This window comes from Aotus nancymaae, unplaced genomic scaffold (genome assembly GCF_030222135.1).
Source record: "Aotus nancymaae isolate 86718 unplaced genomic scaffold, 86718_ANA_hifiasm-v0.15.2.pri h1tg000016l, whole genome shotgun sequence".
Classification (NCBI taxonomy): Eukaryota; Metazoa; Chordata; class Mammalia; order Primates; family Aotidae; genus Aotus; species Aotus nancymaae.
This window is the reverse complement of record NW_026988428.1, coordinates 34525006-34547600: the sequence shown is the minus strand read 5'-3', so window position 1 is coordinate 34547600 and position 22595 is coordinate 34525006. Positions and strand designations below refer to the sequence as shown.

Sequence of the window (22595 nt, the reverse complement as noted above, 5' to 3'; positions counted from 1 at the left end):
TGAGCCTACTATGACATTTGCTAGCATAGCTACTGGGCTCTGGGGATTGAGCCCTGAACAAAAGAGACAAAAATGTCTTGGCCTTGGCTTATATTACAGTGGATGTAGAAAACAATAAATGTAAACATACAAGATGATAAGTATGACGTAGAAAAATAAAGAAGAGCGAAGGGATGGAGAATGAAAGGGAACATTAGTTGAGAGAAAGTGGTCCTTCTCTAATTGGAGACTATACTTATTATTTTTATTTTCTGAGAGATTTTTTGCTATGTTCCCCAGGTTGGAGTGCTATTCACAGGTGCAACCATTGTGCTACAGCCTCAACCTCCTGGGCTCAAGCGATCCTCCCACCTCAGCTTTCTGAGTAGCTGGGACTACAGGTGACTATCATAGCACCTAGCTCATTATTACCATTATTATTATTATTATTATTTTGAGCCAGGGTCTTCCTCTGTCACCCAGGGTGAACTGCAGTGGCATGATCATAGCTCACTGCAGTGTCGACCTACTGGGCTCAAGCGATCCTCTCACCTCAGCTTTCCAAGAAGCGGGGATCACAGGTGCATGCAACTACACCTGGATGATTTAAAAATTTTTTTTGGTAGAGATGGAGAGTAACAATCACCATCATTATTTACTGAGTGCAGGTACTGTATACTTTAATTACCTCATTTAATCCTTCCAATAGCTCTATAAAACAGATAATTTTATCCTACTTTACAGGTTTTTTCCAGACTCTGAGGTTAAATGACTTGCTGAAGGGCACATGCCTGGTAAGAAGTAGAGCTGGGATTCCAGGTCTATGATTCTTGTTGACAATTTATTTTCTATTTTTTGAGATGGAGTCTGTCTCCCTAGGACAGACCAAGAGAAAAAAAAAAAAGAGATGGAGTCTTCCTCTGTCAACAGGTTGGAGTGCAGTGGCATGACCTTGGCTTATTGCAACCTCCAACTCTCTGGTTCAAGCGATTCTCCTGACTCAGCCTCCCGAGTAGCTGGGATTACAGGCACCCGCCACCATGCTAATTTTTTGTATTTTTAGTAGAGACGGGGTTTCACCATGTTGGCTAGAATGTCAAGTCTATGCTTCTAAGTGAAAACTAGGCTCTTGTCGTCACTCTAGCCTGCTTCCCATCAGAGACATATTGCTTAGACTAAGCCCAAAGGATTCTCCTTCCCCCATGGTTTATCTCACCTCGCATCTCTAGCCCCACAGGAAAGCTCCTTCAGAGTAAGGCTAACAGCTTGTATTTTCTTGGATCCCTCACACTGTTGGCACCACTTATGGTGCACAGTAAAACTGTAACTGACTGTTGACAAGTGGATTGATTACTGCCAGAGATGTGTTCCACATATGACAGTTAAAACTTTCACAAGTAGTAAACACTCAGGCATGAAATAATTTGCTGAGGCAAGTCAATTCCATTGTTTTTGGCAACCTGAGCAGAAAAATACTAAGTGGTCCACAAGGAGAAATGATATTAATTATCTGATTTTGCTAATAGTACCCCGAATACGTGAGCGATGACTGGCGAGAAAAAGTAAGGTGGCAATACTGGTGATTGAATAAAATAAAATGCTTAGGCAGTGGTTGCTGCCACCGCTGACCTGACACAGACCCCAAGGGGTGCTCACCTGCAGCACTCGGCTCATCCACTGGAAACTATCTTCCTCGGAAGCATCCGGTCTTTGTTCCGCAACCACCACAATGCGCTCATCATAAAATACAGACACAGAAAACACAGCAATTCTAAGAGAGACAGATCAAACACATCAGGACTCCCTTCACAACCAGTTCTATTTGCTTTGTTTAACTGGAATTACAGAGAGGAGACAACCCCACCACGCCACCCAAAATGAGTAGCTTAGAAAAGAAAATGTCATAATCATTATTCTCAAAATGAGGATTCATTCATTAAGATAATGTGTTCAAGTACAACTGTCATGAATGTTGGGGACATAGTGGTAAAAAAGACAAAGTTCTTGTCTTTGTGGCAATTATGTGTTAGAGACAGAACAAACAAATAAATACAGAATAATATGTTGCAATAAACAAGGGGTGGAGTGGTGTGTAGGGTGGCATATTACTGAGGGCAGGGTGGCTGGGGGGGGGGGCGCCTCCCTGAGGAGCGGACATTGGAGCAGAGACCTGAATGAGGTGAGGACGCGAGCCACGCGAAGATCTGGAGGAAGAGGTTTCCGGGCAGAAGGAACGGAAAGCGAAAAGGTTCTGAGGTAGGGACGAGCTTGGCAGGTTTGAGGAACAGCAAGAAGGCCAGTGTGCCTGGAGCAAAGTGGTGAAGCAGAGAGCGGGAGGGAGAGAGGTCAGACCCAGGCCAGGGCAGATCGCAGTGGACCTGAGAGGCCATGGGAGGGAGGATGAAGTTGGTTCTGAGTGAGGTCTCCGCTCAAATGTCCCCTTACTAGCGAGGCACTCCCAGGCCACCTCATAGAAACTAGTAGGCCACCCCCACCCACAATGTGTTTTTCTCCACAGCATTTATCACCATCTCACACATTATCTATTGCTCTGTTTATATGGTTCCGACTTCCTGCAATAAGAATGTGAGCTTCACAATGGCAGAGACATGGCCTGTTTTGTTCACTGCCACAGCCGGAGCATCTAGAACAGTGTCACAGAGTTGGCACCCAATGAATATTTGTTGAATGAATGCATGAAAGAATGGGAAGGCACTGGAGAGCAGAGTCTGCTGGCATGCCTGCCTGACACCCTCCTTCTTTCCTTCCTTCCACACACATTCACCCAACACCTACCAGGTGTCTGGCACTACTGATTGCTGGGATATGACCGTGACCAAAAACAGGTCTAGTGCCCCATAGACTTTAGATCTCATAGGAAGCCACACCACTACAAAAAAAACTATACATTTCAGAAACTGTTTCATTAATTTTTCTTACTTCTTAAACTAAAGGGATACCAAGTTTAATAAAGATATATCCATGATTGCAAATTGCTGAATAGAATATCAACTACTCAAATATGTAGCAAATATCTTTTCTTACATTAATAAGCAAAGAAAAAAGATATCTAATTGACTTTGTCCATGGAATTTGACATTATGCACTATGTCAATCCCCACATTAAAATGGTATAATTTAATTAGAAATAAGATAAATAATTATTAGATGTAAATGCCTACAGAGTAGCATCTATCTCAATTAGTCTGAATAGCACTACTTTTGCATTGAAGAAATGTAAGAAGTTAATGTTTTAGAATTCTCCTCAGCCTTCAGGATTCAACAAATGGTAATACTTAAAATCTGAAGTAGAGCACATAGTTGCATCTTAATCCTCTTAGTTACAGCTGAAGAACCAGATGTTGTGAAATATATATTAAAAGTCAGGCTAAGGAAAAAAAAAAGCCAGGCTTATGCAATGCTTAACCAAAAACACTCTGATCACTTGGAAAGAGAACCTACAAAATACAACTGAAATCACCCTGTGAAGATCTATTTAGATTCCATTAAAAGGTGCTGACATTTGAATTTTGTATTACTCACCTTCCTCTATAGACAGTCTTTATTGACTCTACAGCCAATCCAGTAGCAACAATGTCATCAGCATTATGTCTTCGACCACTAACCATCAGTAAGCCATCCATTTTCCCAACCACGAACACCAAACTACCCTGAAAGGTAATGATTTACCTTGATTTCCATGATTTTAGTAAAACAGACATATTTTAACTTCCTGCCTTGAAATAAGTCTCATTTAAGAAGTATTAAAAAGACAACTGCCATATTTTATGGATTCTAGAGAAAGCATTTCACACCTTGACATCTCTGAAATCAGTTGGGAAAAGAGTGATATCTCTTTTTTTTGAGACAGAGTCTTGCTCTGTTGCCCAGGTTGTAGTGCAGTGGATCTCGGCTCACTGCAACCTCTGCCTTCCAGGTTCAAGCAATTCTCTTGCCCCAGCCTCCTGAGTAGCTGGGACTACAGGTGCACGCCACCATGCTTGGCTAATTTTTGTATTTTTAGCAGAGACAGGGTTTCACCACGTTGGCCAGGCTAGTCTTGAACTCCTGACCTTGTGATCCACCCGCCTTGGCCTCCCAAAGTGCTGGGATTACAGGCGTGAACCATTGCACCTGGCCCAAGAGTGGCATCTTATACCCAATGAGGTCTCACAGGATACCTAAGAAGGGAATTTACTCATATTTATTTTAGGGAGGAACTTTATAAGAAAGCAACTAGGATTCCACATAAGCATAATTTATTTTCCCAGCCATGATTTATGAATTACTTATGTATCTATTCAGAGGATACAGAGGAAGAAAAATATTAATTCATTTACTATTAGAATTAGGAGATTAAAACAGTTTAAATAGGAAAATGACTGCTTCAGGCTGGTAAGGTTAATACTGTTCCCATCTGGCAAGATTAGAAATAGGCTAATAAAGAAAGGTCTAAGGAACACTGCAGGTGCCTTTCTTTCCAATAAGAAAGCAAAGCAGCAAGGAATTACTATTGAATCCCCAAAAGCATCAATGTATAAGTAATCTTCCCAGGCTCATTTGCAGCAAATTAACTTTTATTTTTCATTACAGAATTCCTAAATTTCTTAGTCCATTTACATATATTCACCTACCTAGTGGTTATCCTCATGTGAATGTCACTCACTGATTTACTGAGCACAATGTAGTGCCCTACACACTGACTGGGCCATGCAAGACACAGCCCATATCCTCAACAAGCTACTGGTCCATCCCATATGTCAGGAAAAAAGCAGCCATTTCCAACACAGCCTGAAAAGCTATGGTGTTGGTAAAGGAATAAGACAGTCACTGTCACTCCTTCAATGTCCATTTCTCCATTTCGTTCATAGTAGGATAATTTTTAGCTTGGCATGGCTGACTAAAATAAAGACTGCATTCCAGCCTTCCTTGCAGCTAGATGTGGCTGTGGGACTAGTTCAGACCAATAAGTGGAAGTGTTGCACAGCAGCTTCAGGGAATCTTCCTTTAAGGAAGAGGACTGCACCTTTCCCTGTTTCTTATAATGCAGATGCGAAGCTTGGACCTCCATCTTGGACCTCAATCATGGAGCTCTAAGCTAAAAGGAGCTGGTCTCTGAGAATTTCCTGGTGCTGAGTGAAAAGTCAAGACAACAGGTGTAGAGAGTGATTCTCCTAGACCTATGTCCTCAACCACCCTGTCCCTCCATTAATGGCAAGGAAAAAATAAAAAAAAAAGTAGATCTCTTATAGGACTGAAGATGTTAAGTGGAAAAGAGAGGATAGGAGGTAATTAGAGATGAATGGAGGGATATGGGCTTAGCTAGGAATAATGACTGTCTGTTACTTACAAAACAAAATCCCACTTCCCATGATGTCATGCAAAGCCTCTCCATGACTTAGATCTCTGCTGTCCTCGGGCTCATCAAGTTCACTGTGAGCTCTTTGAGAACTGGCTTTTCACGTCCTGATTATCTCTGACCCTGTACCTATAAATACCATGTTCTGAATAGCAAACTGGTTTTTTTTGTTTGTTTGTTTTTTGAAATAAAGTCTCACTCTGTTGCCCAGGCTGGAGCATAGTGGCGGGATCTCTACCTCCCAGGTTCAAGCGATTCTCGTGCCTCAGCCTCCTGAGTAGCTGGAATAAAAGGCACATGCCACCACATCCAGCTAATTTTTGTATTTTTGGTAGAGGTGGGGTTTCACCATGTTGGCCAGGCTGGTCTCGAACTCCTGACCTCAGGTGATCTGCCCACCTTGGCCTCCCAAAGTGCTGACATTACAGGCATGAGCCACCATGCCTGGCCCAAACTGTTTTTTCACTCAAAAGGTTTACTATTACACATCACATAGTGCCAATCATTTACATGAAAATGCTCTATACACTAGGTATTATGGTTTCTCTTTGCTATTGAAGGTAACTTTTTCCAGCACTCTTCTAACTTATTGCAACATGTTAATCAAATCAGAGAGAGAGAGAATAAGTGAAAAGAGTTCTGAAAAGAAAAAAAAGTCTCATCATGTCTTCTGACCTCAGGGTGAGGGGAAAGAAAATAAAAAATGTCTTAGTTTGGCCAGGCGAGGAGGCTCATGCCTGTAAACCCAGCATTCTGGGAGGCCGAGGCGGGTAGATCACGATGTCAGGAGTTCAAGACCAGCCTGGCTAAGATAGTGAAACCCTGTCTCCATTAAAAAAAAAAAAAAAAAAAGTCTTAGTTTGAAGGAGTCAAATGAACTTGGGTAGCAGAAATGATAAACACTAACTCATTTTATGACATCCTTACAACTGCTTTAAATATAAGTTAAGTGGTTCTGAAACACTCTTGGACTAACCCGAATTTGTTCTGTTCTGTGAATTAAAGTCCAAATATTTGGATCAAATGTAACAAAATCAACATGAAGGCATCACTTACCGGTCCTACAAATCCCAGCAATCCTGATCGGATGAATGGAACATCCCCAACAGGAGAGCCTGCAGAATTCACTGGAATTACCTAAGAGACAAAAGGAAGTGAAAAACTTTGCTTTTTCTTAGAAAGTATACGTGATTTTTAAGAAGTCTTACTAAAATACATGCTCAGTGAAAAATAATGTAATAGTGAATCCAGTAATTCTATCTCTTTAAGCAATAACAAATAATTACAATTTATTGTTTATCTCTCTGAACTTTTAAGAAGATATACACATACATATATATATAAATGTACTAAGAGTTGTTTTTTTTTTAATGGATCTTATTATACTTTTTGGAACTTGCTTTTCCATGAAATATATCTCGGATACCCTTGTTGATTTAGCCCACTTTGTAAAATAGCTCTGTAATGGGGACAGGACAGTATAGTCCTTGGTGTCATTTCAATTTCTGGCTCTGCCACTGACTAGTAACACACTTTGGGCAAGTGCCTGGACTTTTCAAAGCCCCTGTTTCACAGCTATTTAATGGAGTACTCTGTGCCTCTCACAGGCTTGGAGTGAAAATTAAAGAATGTAAACAGATTTGCAGAAACAAGTATCGTATCTGACCCAGAGTCAGTATTCAGGAAATTGTAGCTATTAAAACGGAACCAGTCTTTCATTATAGCTGGATAGGCCATTCTAATTTTTCACTATTGTAAAGGTGCTTTAATGAATACTGCTGTGTTCATTTATGTATTTCTACAAACGGCATGAGTCTTTTCAATTTTAATTGGCTGCCCTATAAAACTGTAGTATTCATTTACACTTGTTAATACCATATTAGAATGTCTGGTTTTTCCCATGTCCTAGCTAATATTATGTGTTGCCCATTTTTCCAAACTTTGCCAATCTGGTACCAAAAAATATATCCCATTGTTAATTCATTAAAAAAATATATATCTTTTTGGCTGGGCACGGTGGCTAATGCCTGTAATCCCAGAGCTTTGGGACGCTGAGGCGGGCAGATCACGAGGTCAAGAGATCCAGACCATCATGGCCAACATGGTGAAACCCCGTCTCTACTAAAAATACAAAAATTAGCTGGGCATAGCGGCACGCGCCTGTAGTCCCAGATACTCGGGAGGCTGAGGCAGGAGAATTGCTTGAACCCAGGAGGCGGAGGTTGCAGTGAGCTGAGATTGTGCCACTGCACTCCAGCCTAGCAACAGAAGTTTTTTTTTGTTTTTTGTTTTAAATGAGATATAGTCTCACTCTCTTGCCCAGGCTGGAGTGCAAAGATGCAATCATAGCTCACTGTAGCCTTAAACTCCTAGGCTCAAATAATCCTCCCACCTCAGCCTCCCAAGTAGCTGGGACTATAGATGTGCATTACGACGCCTGGCTAATTTTTAATTCTTTTGTAGAGATGGGTCTCACTATGTTGCCCAGGCTGGTATTAAACTCCTAACCTCGAGCAATCCTCCTGCCTTGGCTTCCCAAAGTGTTGGGATTACAGGAGTGAGCCACCACACTCAGACTTTAAAATTTTTTTAAATTCAAGACAGCAGACATTAATCTCTTATTGCTTTAATTGCATTTCATAAGTAATACATTTGCATTTCTTTTCCTTTGTTTTCTGGCCATTTGTATTTCTTTTTTGAGTAGCCTATTCATGTCTTTTTTAAGAGATGAGGTCTCACTATGTTGCCCAGGCTGGAGTGCAGTGGCTAGTTACAGGCATGATAATGGTGCACTACAGCCTTGAACTCCTGGGCTCATGTGATCCTCCTGTCTCACACTGTGAAACTGCTGGGACTACAGGTGTGAACCACAGCATGCACATATATATATATATATATATATATATATCTATATCTATATATATATATATATATATAAAATATATATTTTTTTGAGACAGAGTTTTTGGCTCTGTTGCCCAGGCTGGAGTACAATTGCATGATCTCGACTCAATGCAACCTCCACCTCCCAGGTTCAAGCGATTCTCCTGCCTCAGCCTCCTGAGTAGCTGGGATTACAGGCACCTGCCACCATGTGCGACTAAGTTTTGTATTTTTAGTAGAGACGAGGTTTCACCATGTTGGCCAGGCTGGTCTCAAACTTTTGACCTCAGGTAATCCACCCACCTCAGCCTCTCAAAGTGCTAGGAAGACAGGCATAAGCAACCACTCCTGGCCTCATATGGATAATTTTTTTTTTTTTTTGAGACGGAGTTTTGCTCGTTACCCAGGCTGGAGTGCAATGGCGCAATCTCGGCTCACCACAACCTCCGCCTCCTGGGTTCAGGCAATTCTCCTGCCTCAGTCTCCTGAGTAGCTGGGATTACAGGCACGCGCCACCGTGCCTGTAATTTTTTGTATTTTTAGTAGAGACGGGGTTTCACCATGTTGACCAGGAAGGTCTCGATCTCTTGACCTTGTGATCCACCCGCCTTGGCCTCCCAAAGTGCTGGGATTACAGGCGTGAGCCACCGCGCCCAGACCTAATCTGGATAATTTTTAAGATTTCTTTTTTATATAAAATAATAATTATAACAAGAGCTAACATTTACTAAATGCTTATCAGTACCAGGCACAGGTTTACTTGCTTTACATTTAATACTCAAATTAATTGTATAGAAACAGCGTTAGTATTTCCATTTTACAGATGAAGAAGTGAGTTTCACTTGCTTCAAATAGCTAGCACATGGGAGTGATAGAAAATCAACTCTCTGTTGTCATACGTGTTACAAAAGTTTTTCTCCCTGGGAACTTATTTTTAAAACATTTTATTTTCTGACTAGTATATGTTAGATCTTGGCCGGGCACAGTGGCTCATGCCTGTAATCCCAGCACTCTGGGAAGCTGAAGTGGGTGGATCACCTGAGGTCAGGAGTTCAAGACCAGGCTGGCTAACATGGTGAAACCCTGTCCCTATTAAAAATACAAAAAAATTAGCCAGGCATGGTGGCAGGCACCTGTAATCCCAGCTACTCAGGAGGCTGAGGCAGGAGAATAGCTTGAACCCAGGAATCAGAGGTTGCAGTGAGCCGAGATCACACACCACTGCACTCCAGCCTGGGTAACAGAGCGAGACTCCACCTCAAAAAACAACAACAACAAAACAACAAACAACAACAAAACACACACACACAAGAAATTTAAAAAACTAGATCTTTTGTCCTAGGGAAATGTCAACCACACTGGTAAACTCGGTGGCTCACGCCTGTAATCCCAGCACTTTGGGAGGCCGAGGCTGGTGGATCACGAGGTCAAGAGATCGAGACCATCCTGGTCAACACGGTGAAACCCTGTCTCTACTAAAAATACAAAAAATTAGCTGGGCATGGTGGCGCGTGCCTGTAATCCCAGCTACTCAGGAGGCTGAGGCAGGAGAATTGCCTGAACCCAGGAGGCGGAGGTTGTGGTGAGCTGAGATCGCGCCATTGCACTCCAGCCTGGGTAACAAGAGTGAAACTCCGTCTCAAAAAAAAAAAAGAATCCAGTAAGAAAAATACTGGGGGTTTTAATTTGGAAAACCCAAATAACTAGTTTTGTCCTTTTCTGGTAGGATTTTTATTCTACTTCACTATCACTAAATTTATACTGCAGATTTCAAATTTTCTTCATCACTATGGACCTAGCAGTTTTGTATTAAGTCTGAGAATTCTGGCTAGGCAACTGCCTCCTAGGAAAGGTAATGGAATAAAATATTATCAGTATCTTCAAACACTGCTTGAGGTTCTTGTTTTTAGTAAGGAAAAGTCAAAAAGAAAAATTACAGGTGCAACAGCTCATGCCTGTAATCCTTGCACTTTGGGAGGCCAAAGTGAAAGCATCACCTGAGGCCAGGACTTGAAGGCTGCAATGAGCTGTGATTGAGCCACTCTATTCCAGCCTGGGTGACAGAGAGTGAGATATTGTCTCAAGAGGAAAGGAAAAAAAAAAAAGAAAGAAAAAGAAAAATTACAGGTACTGGAACACATATAACCCAAGTACTTAAAAACAGGAGAAACAGGGTGAGATTTAAATTAGTTAAATGTATATGCACTTGAGGGAGGTGTATCAATCATCTAGGAAAGTAAACCAGAAGACTGGCAGTAAACATATGCTTGAAGAGCTTATGAATGCCCACTCCTGGCAAGGTGAATTGCAAGCAGCTTTTGAAGGCTGGCCAAGAGTACAGTAGTAATAGTAATGAGAAAGACATTTAGTAAATGATATAAACCATTTTAGGTTGGGTAAACACAAAGATAAGTCTCAGCCCAGGAGCTCTTAGTCCTTTTCAGGCACTACATCACGGAAAGCACAGATACAGTATCATAGAGGTGATACTTTCTCTAAAGCTACATCTCTTAGTACACAATCACATGCACTATTTTTCAAATGGGACAGTAGATATCTGTGACCTTCCATCCTGGGAATCACTAGTCTAGATTATAGAAAAAGAAGCTCAGGTTGGGTGCAGTGACTCATGCCTGTAATCCCAGCACTTTGGGAGGCTGAGGTGTGTGGACAACCTGAGGTTGGGAGTTCGAGACCAGTCTGACCAACATGGAGATGCCCTGTGACTACTAAAAATACAAAAAATTAGCCAGGTGTGGTGGTGTGCACCTGTATTCCCAGCTACTTGGGAGGCTGAGGCAGGAGAATTGCTTGAAACCAGAAAATGGAAGTTGCAGTGAGCTGGGATCGCACTACTGCACTCCAGCCTGGTGATAGAGTGAGACGCTATCTCAAAAAAAAAAAAAAAAAAAAAAAAAAGCAGCTCAAAGAATTGGAAATTTGGAGGGCTCATATAAGTTCTTTCTTGTCTGAAGATGGATGTCGCAGCCAGTTGAATTTCTCTGCTCCGTAAAATGTATCCTGAGACAGGTTAATTCCAATTATGAAGTGTAGACAATTAACTGCCCCTGTTCTGACTTCCAGGTTCACTAGGCAAACTTTCCATTACAACCTGGCTTCACATGCAGAAGTGCCTGCAGGAAAAACATGCACTAGTCTAGCTAGAATGTGCTGGCTCTACAAGAACATGAGCTCCACACGGAGCTTTGTTTTGTTTCTTGATATACCCCAAGCATCTGGAACAGTGTCAGACACATAAAAAGAGCTGAAAAAATATTTGTCTGACTGAAAGATTGAATAATATGAGCAACCTTACTCCTGTGAAAGGACAGTCTTCATTTTTAATTAGTAACTTAGCATAATTTGAGTTTACTCTTGAAATTAAATTTGAATTTACAAAGCTCAAACCATGGCAAGTTCACTAGAGTGAATTTTTGTGAGGCCTCTTACTCTTTTTTTGTTTTTGTTTTTGAGACAGGGTCTTGCTCTGTCTCCTAGGCTGGTATGCAGTGGGATGATCATAGCTCACTGCAGCCTTGAACTCCTGGGCTCAAAGGATCCTCCTGCCTCAGTAGCTGGGACCACAGGTATGCACCACCATGTCTGGCTAATTTTTAAACATTTTTTGTAGGATCTTGCTATGTTGTCCAGGCTGGTCTCGAACTCCTGGCCTCAAGCAATCCTTCTGCCTCAACCTCCAAAGGTGTCAGGATTACAGGCGTGAGCTACCATGCCCAGTCCATCTTACCCTTTTAAAAAATCTAACAGATATACAACAGCACCTCCTATGTGCCAGATGCTGTTTCTAAGTACTTTATAAATGCTCACAACAATCCTATGACATAGGTACTATTACTACTCACTTTTTTTTTTTTTTTTTTTTTTTTGAGATGGAGTCTTGCTCTGTCGCCAGGCTGGAGTGCAGTGGCATGATCTCGGTTCACTGCAATCTCCCACTCCCTGGTTCAGACTATTCTTCTGTCTCAGCCTCCCGAGCAACTGGGATTACAGGCACATGACACCACACCTAGCTAATTTTTTTGTATTTTTAGTAGAGGCACATGTTGGCCAGGATGGTCTCTATCTCCTGACCTCTTGATTGTCTGCCTCAGCGTCCCCAAGTGCTGGGATTACAGGCATGAGCCACCACGCCTGGCCTGTTACTCACATTTAAAGATAAGGAAATTGGGGCACAGAGAGGTTAACCAACTCACCCAAGGTCAGCCAGTGAGTGGCAGAGTCAGAATTTGAACTTAGGCAAGTCTAGCTCCAGAGTACACACTCTCAACCACGTGTTACATTGTCTCATCAACCAGGGCATGTGCCCTCGTAATATCCTCATCTCACCAAACATTTTCCCCAGAAAATGTTAATATCATGTACCTCAAATGTATTTTTTGTCACACCAGCAAGCCCGAAGTACATCATGCCTCCAGTCCTGGAGCTAACACAGATTTCTCCAATTTCATCTGTTTTGCAGAGCTGGGGAGGTCCATCTGGTTTCACAATACACATCATCCCTAATATACAGAAAATACAGGTTAAGGGATAAAGATTCTAGAAAACCTTTGTAAAATAACAACTCCATCCTATGAACCCAAGAAAGTCTTGCCTTTACTGAGTGGCATTAAGTAAAAATATCAAACAGGAATGCTAAACATAAACCTGAAACTACATAGGTATATTTAAAATGTAAAACTTGTATAGACAGTGACATATTAAAGATGAATGCAAAGCCCAAATTAACAGGTTAGATGAATGAGGTGTTACCTTTAAGCAGATCAAACTCAAACCCTCATGGAGGCAATATGCTCTAATTTTCTACTAGTCCCAATGGCTTGGCAATTACAGTGAAAACCAGAAAACTTTAACATCTCTCAGTATTTGGCCTTCCAGGTAAAGAAATGGACCTGAAGTCTTACAATACCACTGGAAGGTCGGCATAATTATAATGACTTAACTATTAGAGAGGCTCTAAGAAATTAAATGAGTTAAGTACTGAATTAAGGATTCCTGGTTTGGGATTCTGTATTTTATCAGGCTCTATTATCTCTGATGTCAAATCTTTATGAAAAACCATGGTGCTCCTCGTGACTCACCACCAGGCATTACATGCCCCACATCCTGGACCGTCAGTGCTGAATTTTTATCTTCAGTATTGACCCGTATTACTCCATAGCTCAATCCATTCATTGAGAGAATGGCTCTTCCTGGCAAAGGGGCCCCTGGAACTCCAGGTCTGAAAAGAAAAACCCATCAAATCTGGTGAATGAAATAACATCAAAAGAAAAATACAAATATGTAAGATCATAAATTTCCTCTGGCTACAATACCAAAAAAATTCTCCATTTTCTCTACCAAAAATATGCCAGATTAGAGCTGGGTGTGGTCACTCACACCTGCGATCCCAGCAACTGCTGAGGCAGGAGGATCACTTGAGGCCAGGAGTTCAAGACCAGCCTGGGCATGGGCAACACAGTGGGACCCCATCTCTACAAAAAATACAAAAATTAGCCAGGTATGATGGTGCACGCTAGTAGTCCCAGCTACTTGGGAGGTTGAGTGGGAGAGCCATTTGAGCCTGGGAGGTTAAGGCTACAATGAGCTATGATCACACCATTGTGTTCCAGCCTGGGTAACAGACCAAGACTCCATCTCTAAAAAATTAAATTAAAACAAAGTGTAGTATAGTAAACACATAAACCAGCAACATGGTCATTTATTATCATCGTCAAGTATTACGTACTGGGCCAGGCTTGATGGCTCATGCCTGCAATCCCAGCACTTTGGGAGGCCAAAGAAGGAGGACTGCTCAAAGCCAGTAATTTGAGACCAGCCTGGGCAACATAGCAAGAACCTATCTCTACAAAATAATTTAAAAATTAGCCAGGTGTGGTGGTGCACACCTGTAGTCTTAGCTACTCAGGAAGTTGAGGCAGGAGGACTGCTTGAGCCCAGGAGGTTGAGGCTGCAGTGAGCCACGATCAGGCCACCCTGGGTGAGAGAGACCCTATCTTTAAAAAAAAAAAAAGTATATGTGTGTATGTATATTATATATATACACACACACACATACACACACACACACACACTTATATATATAATGGTCCTGAGTATACTATAGATATATTATCCATACTTAAGCTACAATCAGGAACAGACTATTTGTAGTCTAGGGTGCTATGGATTCCGAAGAACAAAATGGCAGGGAAAAATAGCTAATTCACAAATATGAAATGATATCAATTAAAATTTTCAGTTTACTGCATATACTTTGATCAAGAGTGGGAAAAATGAAATGCTTGAAACTACTTAGAAAATTAGTTAACACCCTTTGTCATCACCCGGTAAATACTGTACATTTCATCCAAGTTGTAACATACATCAAGAGCATCTGACATCCGGAACAGTACCTGCGGATTGCTACAGTCATGGCTTCAGCAGACGTGGCACATGGACAGATGGCCTCAGGCTTCAGTCCATGGCTTTGGAATAGGCTCAGGAAGGCATCACAGGATGACACAGACCCTAAGGAGTTGGAACAGATCAACCTGAAGCTGAAATTGTCATTTTCATTACTGCAGGATAATGGTAAAGAGCAGAAAGATGACATACTTATTTCTCATGAGAACTCACATTGTATATTGTTAATTCCACACAAATATTTTACTGTCCCTGTGAGATGGTTTGATACATTTCAAGGGCAAATTAACGCTCATCCAGCCCATAAAAGGTCACTGACACTATTTAAAGTTACAACTTGGTATAAGGCTGCTCCTACCAAACTGACAAATCAGTATCAGAGATAACACTGCCAGCAATATGCAGTCAGTTTATAATTCAGCAACTCTTCCTGAGGTACTATCACAGCCAGTGCAATTTAATATTGGCTTAGCTCCACCTTCTCTGTGTTATTAAGGTCAATCCCATGTCTGTGTTTTAAACTATGATGATCAATGTAACTACTGACAAAAGTCCATTTATGACAAACAGCACAGTACTCTACCTGATTCTACTGTGTGAAGGATCAGGATTTGGGGGATTGTAGGGAAAAGCAGGTAACACAGTAAGATCTCTAAAAGTTTTTCCAAACTCCTTTGATTTGCTGCTAAGGGGAATTTACATAAAGTCCAGACTTGGTTACATGAAGTCACCTTCATATTGTTCCTTTCAGTCAAGGAACACCTAGTTCCATGATAGAAAGAGGCCATAGATGAGTGAGCAAGAATGAATGGCTTAAAAGCTTATAGATTCATCAAAAGATGAATAAATAAATACAATGTGGTATAACTATACAATGGACTATTTCCTGGTAGTAACAAGGAATGCAAAAGTACTGACAGATACTACAACATGGATGAACCTTGAAAACATGCTAAGTGAAAGAAGCCTGTCACAAAGACCACATACTATATGACTGCATTCATAAGAAATGTCCAGAACAGGCAAATCTACAGAGACAGGCGGCAGATTAGCAGTTGTCTAGGGCTGGGGGCAGGGGGGAAAATGGGGAGTGACTGATAATGGGTACGTAGTTTATTTTTGGGTGATGAAAATGTTCTAAACTTAGATTTTAATAGTGGTTGTACAACTCGTGAATATACCAAAACCACTGAATTGCACACTTTAAATGAGTGAGTTTTTCAGTATGTGAATTACATCTTAGTACAGATGTTAAAAAAACAAAAGCTATCAAAAGAGGGCAAAAAAACCTAATCTATCAAAAACACAGGATATTCCCAGACCCACAATGCAGAAATACTCACAGGGATTAGCTCCATCAGTTACAATTAACATTCGGAGGGAACTCAAGCTCACATCTCTTTGGTCCCGATGTGCCATCATAGCCCAGTGCAAGTCCCGACATTTTACTAAAGCTACCTTGGCTAAAAATTCAAAAGGGACAAAGTTAACATACATGAAAAATTTGGTACATATGTAATATACTATAATAAAGACATTTTTATTTATTTGGGGAATCATGATTTTTGCTAGGAGAAAATTTAAAAAGGTTTCAAAGAGATTGTGCCAATATCTGAGAGGCAGAAAGTATCACATTTAGACAACTGATGGGACCTGCAATTGTTGGTTCACTGAGACCCTCTAGGCAGGCCACGGTATCCCAGCCAAGGAAACTGTGAACACCAAGACACTTAAATCTAATTCAAGGCTTGCATTTGGAAAAAATTCGTCTCTTAAGATGAAACAGGCAAGGTACCTAATTCTGTAGTAACTAAACTCAATTTGTTAAGGAAAAGGGGCACAGAAATGTTTCTAACAAGGGCAATTTGAAAATCTCTAAAATCCCTGAAATCTTAATTCAGTCATATAATTAAAGCTTAGATGCTGCTGGTGACTACCTTTGTGAGCATGTACTCTTTGGACCCAAGAGAGAGGACAGGTTTTCATGACAGAGTAGGGTACGCTAATGGTGTGCATCTTATTCATTACATTCTAAAAAACAAAGGAGAAAAGTAATTAATACAAAATACGTACTTAGTATTTTCAAACTGAGCTGATATTTTGTTAGCAATTTTAATTATACAAGTAATACTCAAATACATGCTCTTTGAAAACAATCTTAAATATTAAATATAAGATTGAAGTTCCTTTAATACCTACCCTCCAACCTCGTTCCCTCCCCACCTCACCAGAGATAATTAGTTACAAATTTGATACATATCCTTCCAATCCTTTTTCTTTTTTTTTTTTTTTTGAGATGGAGTCTCACTGTGTCTTGCAGCCTGGAGTACAGTGGCGAGATCTTGGCTCATTGCAACCTCTGCCTCCCAGGCTCAAATGATCCTCCTGCCTCAGCCTCCCAAACAGCTGGGATTACAGGCACATGCTACCACGCCTGGCTAATTTTTGTGTTTTTTGTAGAGACGGGATTTCAGCATGTTGGCCAGGCTGGTCTCAAACTCCTGACCTCAGATGATCCACCCACCTCGGCCTCCCAAAGTGCTGGGATTACAGGCATGAGCTACTGTGCCCGGACTCCAGTGTTTTTTCAATGCATTTTCATACATATTTGTTCCCATAGAAATATATACATATTTTTAACATAAAAGGCATCATATTATACATATATCTGTAAACTTGCTTTTTTGATTTAAATTGTTTCAGCGTTAAATCTACACATACCAGTACAAGAGAGCTACATAATTCTATTTGAACTGTGGCATAGTATTCCATTGTTTGGCTATATCACAATTATTTAGGCCTTTCCCTATTAATGACAGTTTTTTGCTATTATAAAAAATATTTCAAGGTGCACATTACTACTCATTTCCCTGGGCTTGTACAAGTATTTCCCTATACGGATATGTAGTACTGCTGTTGTATGTGATATGTTTTTTTTTTTTGAGAGTCTCTCTGTCGCCCAGGCTGGCGTGCAGTAGCATGATCTCAGCTCACTGCAATCTCCACCTCCCAGGTTCAAGCGATTCTCCTGCCTCAGTCCCAAGTAGCTGGGATTATAGGCACCTACTACCACACCCAACTAATTTTTTGTATTTTTAGTAGAGATGGGGTTTCATCAAGTTGGCCAGGTTGGTCTCGAACTCCTGACTTTGGGTGATCCACCTGCTTTGGCCTCCCAAAATGCTAAGATTACAGGCATGAGCCACTGTGCCCAGCCTTTGCTTTTTTTAAAAAAGAGACAGGGGTTTCACTATGTTGCCCAGGCTGGCCTCCAATTCGTGAACTCAAGTGATCCTCTTGCCTCAGCCTCCAGGGCAGCTGGGACTGGTATACGCATGATGCATTCATTCATTCATTTATTGAAGTGCAGTGGTGTGATCACAGCCCACTGCAACCTCTGCCTCCTGGGTTCAAGCAATTCTCCTTCCTTAGCCTCCCAAGTAGCTGGGATTACAGGCATGTGCCACCATGCCCAGCTAATTTTTGTATTTTTAGTAGAGTCGGGTTTTCACCATGTTGGCCAGGCTGGTCTTGAACTCCTGACTTCAGGTAATCTGCCTGCCTTAGCCTCCCAAAGTGCTGGGATTACAAGGGTGAGTCACAGTGCCCGGCCATGGTATATGGTTTTAAAATGTTAACAGACACTGCCAAACTGCCCTCCAACCCATTTAATGCTTTTATCGTGTTCATATTTGCCACATGCCACAGTAGGTGAGCATCACAAAGCAAGAAATCAGTGTCCCTATTTTTTATGGAGTTCCTGCCTACATCTGTTATTTGTTTGGTTAGATAAAGCTGAAGGTGTTGAGGGGTCATGCAATTCAGTGTCTCTCCTGCCACTCTAATCAAGCATACCCAAGATACCCTGTCCCCAAAGAGACCCAGCCTGGCAGAATAACCAAGTCTTGTTATTTAGATTAGCCATTTTGCTCACTCTCTAATTTGCCCAAAGAAACCAAGATACCACTGCAAGATACTATTTTCTTCCTCCAGGTTTCTAGCTCTGGTGACAAACTTTTGGTTTCAGGAAAAGGCTGGTGTTAATAACTCATTCTTCACACATGTCCCTATCTTTCACTTGGTATCACGAGGAAGAGATTCTACTTAACTCCTCAAAATGATTTTTAACTTCTGATAAAAAAGAAAATGGGAAAGGTTTCAGAAAAGCATTAGAAAGTTAGTACACTGAAGATTCCAAGGGTTCTGGGTGAAAAGGGATCCACCTCCTCTTCCCTCACGATTCATTTCTAATGCTTTCCCAGCTCCTGCAATATCTAAGGAAGTGGGACTAGATGCTCCCTGAGGACCTTTTCAATTCTGGGATGCCGGGGTTTTTTTTTTCTCTCTCTCCACCTATATGGCATGTTACATATGGTAGTTTCGCCACTTGAAATGTCCCCTCTCTCTACCTCTATATCGCCCTACAAAAATCTCTGTATGTCTAAAGCTTACCTATTTTTTTAAGTCCAACTCAGCTGTGACTTCTTCCATAAAAACTGCCTTGAAGCCCAGACTGGAAGGAAGTCACCTTTCTCTAAGACCCATAGTATGTTACCTGTTCCTCTCTGATAGGAATAATCCCCATCTACCTCATTACTCTTCTTTAGTTGTGGCATGCAGCTTATCCATGGCAGTCATTCAAAACGTTCTGTCCAATGGAAAGGTTATACATCCTCTGGAAAATATTACTGATCTTTTAGGGGCTTAAATTTCACACAAGCACTGAGAGATGCTCCAGTTACACAGCACGCTGGCCTTATCTCAAGCACAATTTATACTAAGGGCCTTAAATCTAAGTAGCTTACCGCAAACATGCCGTGCCACAGCCCAGCATCCTTCTTAAAGTCTAAGACATTTACTATTGTTTCCCCTAAAATAGAAAAAAATAGGAAGACAAAGAAATCATCTTTAGTGTTAAGTAGCAAAATCATGTCACTTGCCTCTAATAAACAATTGATTTATTTATTATTATTTTTTTAGATGGAATCTTGCTTCTGTCGCCCAGGCTAGAGTGCAGTGACACAATCCTAACCCTCTGCAACCTCCGTCTCCCAGGTTCAAGCAATTCTCCTGCTTCAGCCTCCCGAGTAGTTGGGATTACAGGCATATGCCACCATGTCCAGCTAATTTCGTATTTTTAGTAGAGATAGAGTTTCACCATGCTGGCCAGGCTGGTCTTGAACACCTGACCTCAAGTGATCCTCCTGCCTCAGCCTCCCAATGTGCTGGGATTAAAGGCGTGAGCCACAGTGCCCAGCCTGATTTGATGTTTTTAGAGAAAAAGCTAAAAGTTCTCAGGAGCTTTTGAGGGTCTCCTCAAAATGGGTAGAGGACTGCTCATACAGTAATGTGGTTACAGCAGAGAGAAGGAGTTAGAAACTTCTTGTGACTTAGGCACTTATTCCAAGAGGTATTTTTTTTTCCTAATTATATAGAGAACACATGCTTATTTTAGAAACTTGAGAAGTTTGACAAATATATTTTAAATTTCCTAAAAGATATTTCCAAAAAAAAAAAAAAGTTGGTGAGTGTATGTATATCTGAACATTCTATCTATACACACACATATACTTCTACGCATATTTACATACAGATAGATATCTAACATAACAAATTGGTATTCAAAGCTTGGTTTCTAACTTGTTCCTACTTAATGATATATTGAAAAAATTTCTCCATATCTTTAATATTCAAAAATAGGCCGGGCGCGGTGGCTCACACCTATAATCCCAGCACTTTGGGAGGCCCAGGTGGGTGGATCACGAGGTCAAGAGATCGAGACCATCCTGGTCAACATGGTGAAACCCCGTCTCTACTAAAAATACAAAAAAATTAGCTGTGTGTGGTGGCCCACGCCTGTAGTCCCAGCTACTTGGGAGGCTGAGGCAGAATTGCTTGAACCCAGGAGGTGGAGGTTGCCGTGAGCCGAGATCGTGCCATTGCACTCCAGCCTGGGTAACAAGAGCGAAACTCCGTCTCAAAAAAATAATAATAATAAATTCAAAAATAAAAATTTCAATGCCCCAGTCATTATATAAATGTATTATAATTTTTTTTTTTTTTTGAGACAGCATCTCACTCTGTCACCCAGACTAGAGTGCAGTGGCATGATCTCAGCTCACTGCAATCTCTGTCTCCGGGGTGCAAATGATTCTCCTACCTCAGCCTCCCAAGCAGCTGGGACTACAGGCACACGTCATCACGCCTGGCTCATTTTTGTTATTTTTTGTAGAGATGGGGTTTCACCATGTTGGCCAGGCTGGTCTAACTTCTGACCTCAGGTGATCTGTATGCCTCAGCCTCCCAAAGTGCTGGGATTACAGGCGTGAGCCACGGTGCCTGGCCTGAATGTATTATAACCTAATCAATCCTTATTTGAGGGCATTTTGATTGTGCCCATTATATATATATATATATATTAACCAGACAATATTGTTCTATCATGAGCATTTATTAACTTGTTTCATTTTACAAAAGGAAGATAAAACACTAAAAAAATTAACATTGCAAAGAACATTATAAGGCAAATAGTGGTTTATGCAATATGTATCAACCTACCTAAAGTTGAAAAATACAGAATACGTTTTTGTGTTTTAATTTATTCTTTTGGTAGCTGAATTTCTTTGACTCCAAATGTATAGCTGGGAGCCCACTATATAGGCAGGGGAAGATGGAGATACCTGACATTTCACAGCTAATAAAAACATGATTTTAATTAGGGTTTTCTATTGCTGTATTCTAGAAATTATGCTTTACATTTTGGTTTGCCCAGAATTTTAGTTCCTTTAAACTACAGCATATTTTTGAGAAAGAGGAAAACAGAAGCAAGCCAAGAATGTGTCTTGGGACATTTCACTCTGAATTTAGTCATTAAATGAGGTCCAATCACTGAGCATTGTTCTCACAGTCACACATCTCTGAAGGTAACAATGAGGGCAGTCATGGGATGAGGTCTGACCTTCAGAATAATTGCAGGCCTGCGACAGAGCTTGGCAGTGAGACAACATTGCAAGCCGGGACACTGTAACTCCCATTACACTCCCTTCTTTGCTTGTTTTATACTAGAAAACAAAAACAGAAACATCAGAAACACAATAAAATGGATTATTTCAAATGACAAAACTAGAATCCAAAAAAGAAACCCAGAAAAACTGTCATAATGGGTTGAATTTAACATGTTTAATATGAATATTTAAGGCAAATGTACTTGAGTCCTAAATGCAAATCACACAAAGATAGGATTGGAGGATGTCAAAGCTCACAAAAGTATGTATGAAAAAGACTTAAAAGTTTAATTAGTCATTGATGTGAAGTGGCTGATCAAAAAGCTAAAACAAGTGATTGGAGCTATATTAATAGAAGCACACTACCAAATAAATATAAGTCAAGCACAGCACTGCAGAGTAAAGGGTATGTAAGACATGGTCTCTGTGCATTAGAAGCACCCAATTTTGTAAGGAAGAACTAGAAAAGAATGGCCTATTTGCTCCTCCAAATCATTCAACTATAATTTTGCTTTTATCCTGAATGTTCCATTCAGGTTGCTATTTACCAGGACTATCAACTTTCCTTTCTTTCTTTCTTTTAAGAGATGGAGTCTCACCATGTTGCCCAGGCTGGACTGGAACTCCTGGGCTCAAGCAATCCCCCCAGCTCAGCCTCTGAGTAGCTGGAACTGCAGGCATATGCCACTGTGCCCAGCTCAACTTTAAAAAAATTTTAAGTCTTGCTAAGGGCAATAGTGAAAAGGGCAGAATAGGAGTTTTATCTGTAACTGACTGTGAACAATCAACTGAGATAATTCACTACCATGGGACTAGCCCAAATTTTTTGATGGTTAAAGCAAAAGGACATTTTGCATACCTTTCTGCAAAATTTGACTACTCCTCTCTTTCTTGACATTTTCTCCTTCCTTGGCTTTTCTGATACTTCGGATACTCCTCTCTTCTAG

The 22595-nt window shown here is 40.9% G+C and overlaps 1 protein-coding gene across 5 annotated transcripts in view; it reads right to left on the bottom strand.

The window, feature by feature from the left end:
• DIP2B (disco interacting protein 2 homolog B) overlaps positions 1-22595 on the bottom strand; it is a 269995-nt gene that overhangs the window by 39388 nt on the left and 208012 nt on the right. For all 5 annotated transcript variants that reach the window (XM_064377072.1, XM_064377073.1, XM_064377074.1 and 2 more), the window contains 10 exons: positions 21603-21705; positions 19450-19514; positions 16582-16675; positions 15988-16107; positions 14635-14749; positions 13321-13460; positions 12605-12741; positions 6395-6475; positions 3523-3650; positions 1636-1750 (listed from right to left, as the gene is read on the bottom strand). In XM_064377072.1, the coding sequence (XP_064233142.1) occupies positions 1636-1750; positions 3523-3650; positions 6395-6475; positions 12605-12741; positions 13321-13460; positions 14635-14749; positions 15988-16107; positions 16582-16675; positions 19450-19514; positions 21603-21705 (1098 nt within the window). The remainder of the gene's footprint in view (positions 1-1635; positions 1751-3522; positions 3651-6394; positions 6476-12604; positions 12742-13320; positions 13461-14634; positions 14750-15987; positions 16108-16581; positions 16676-19449; positions 19515-21602; positions 21706-22595) is intronic.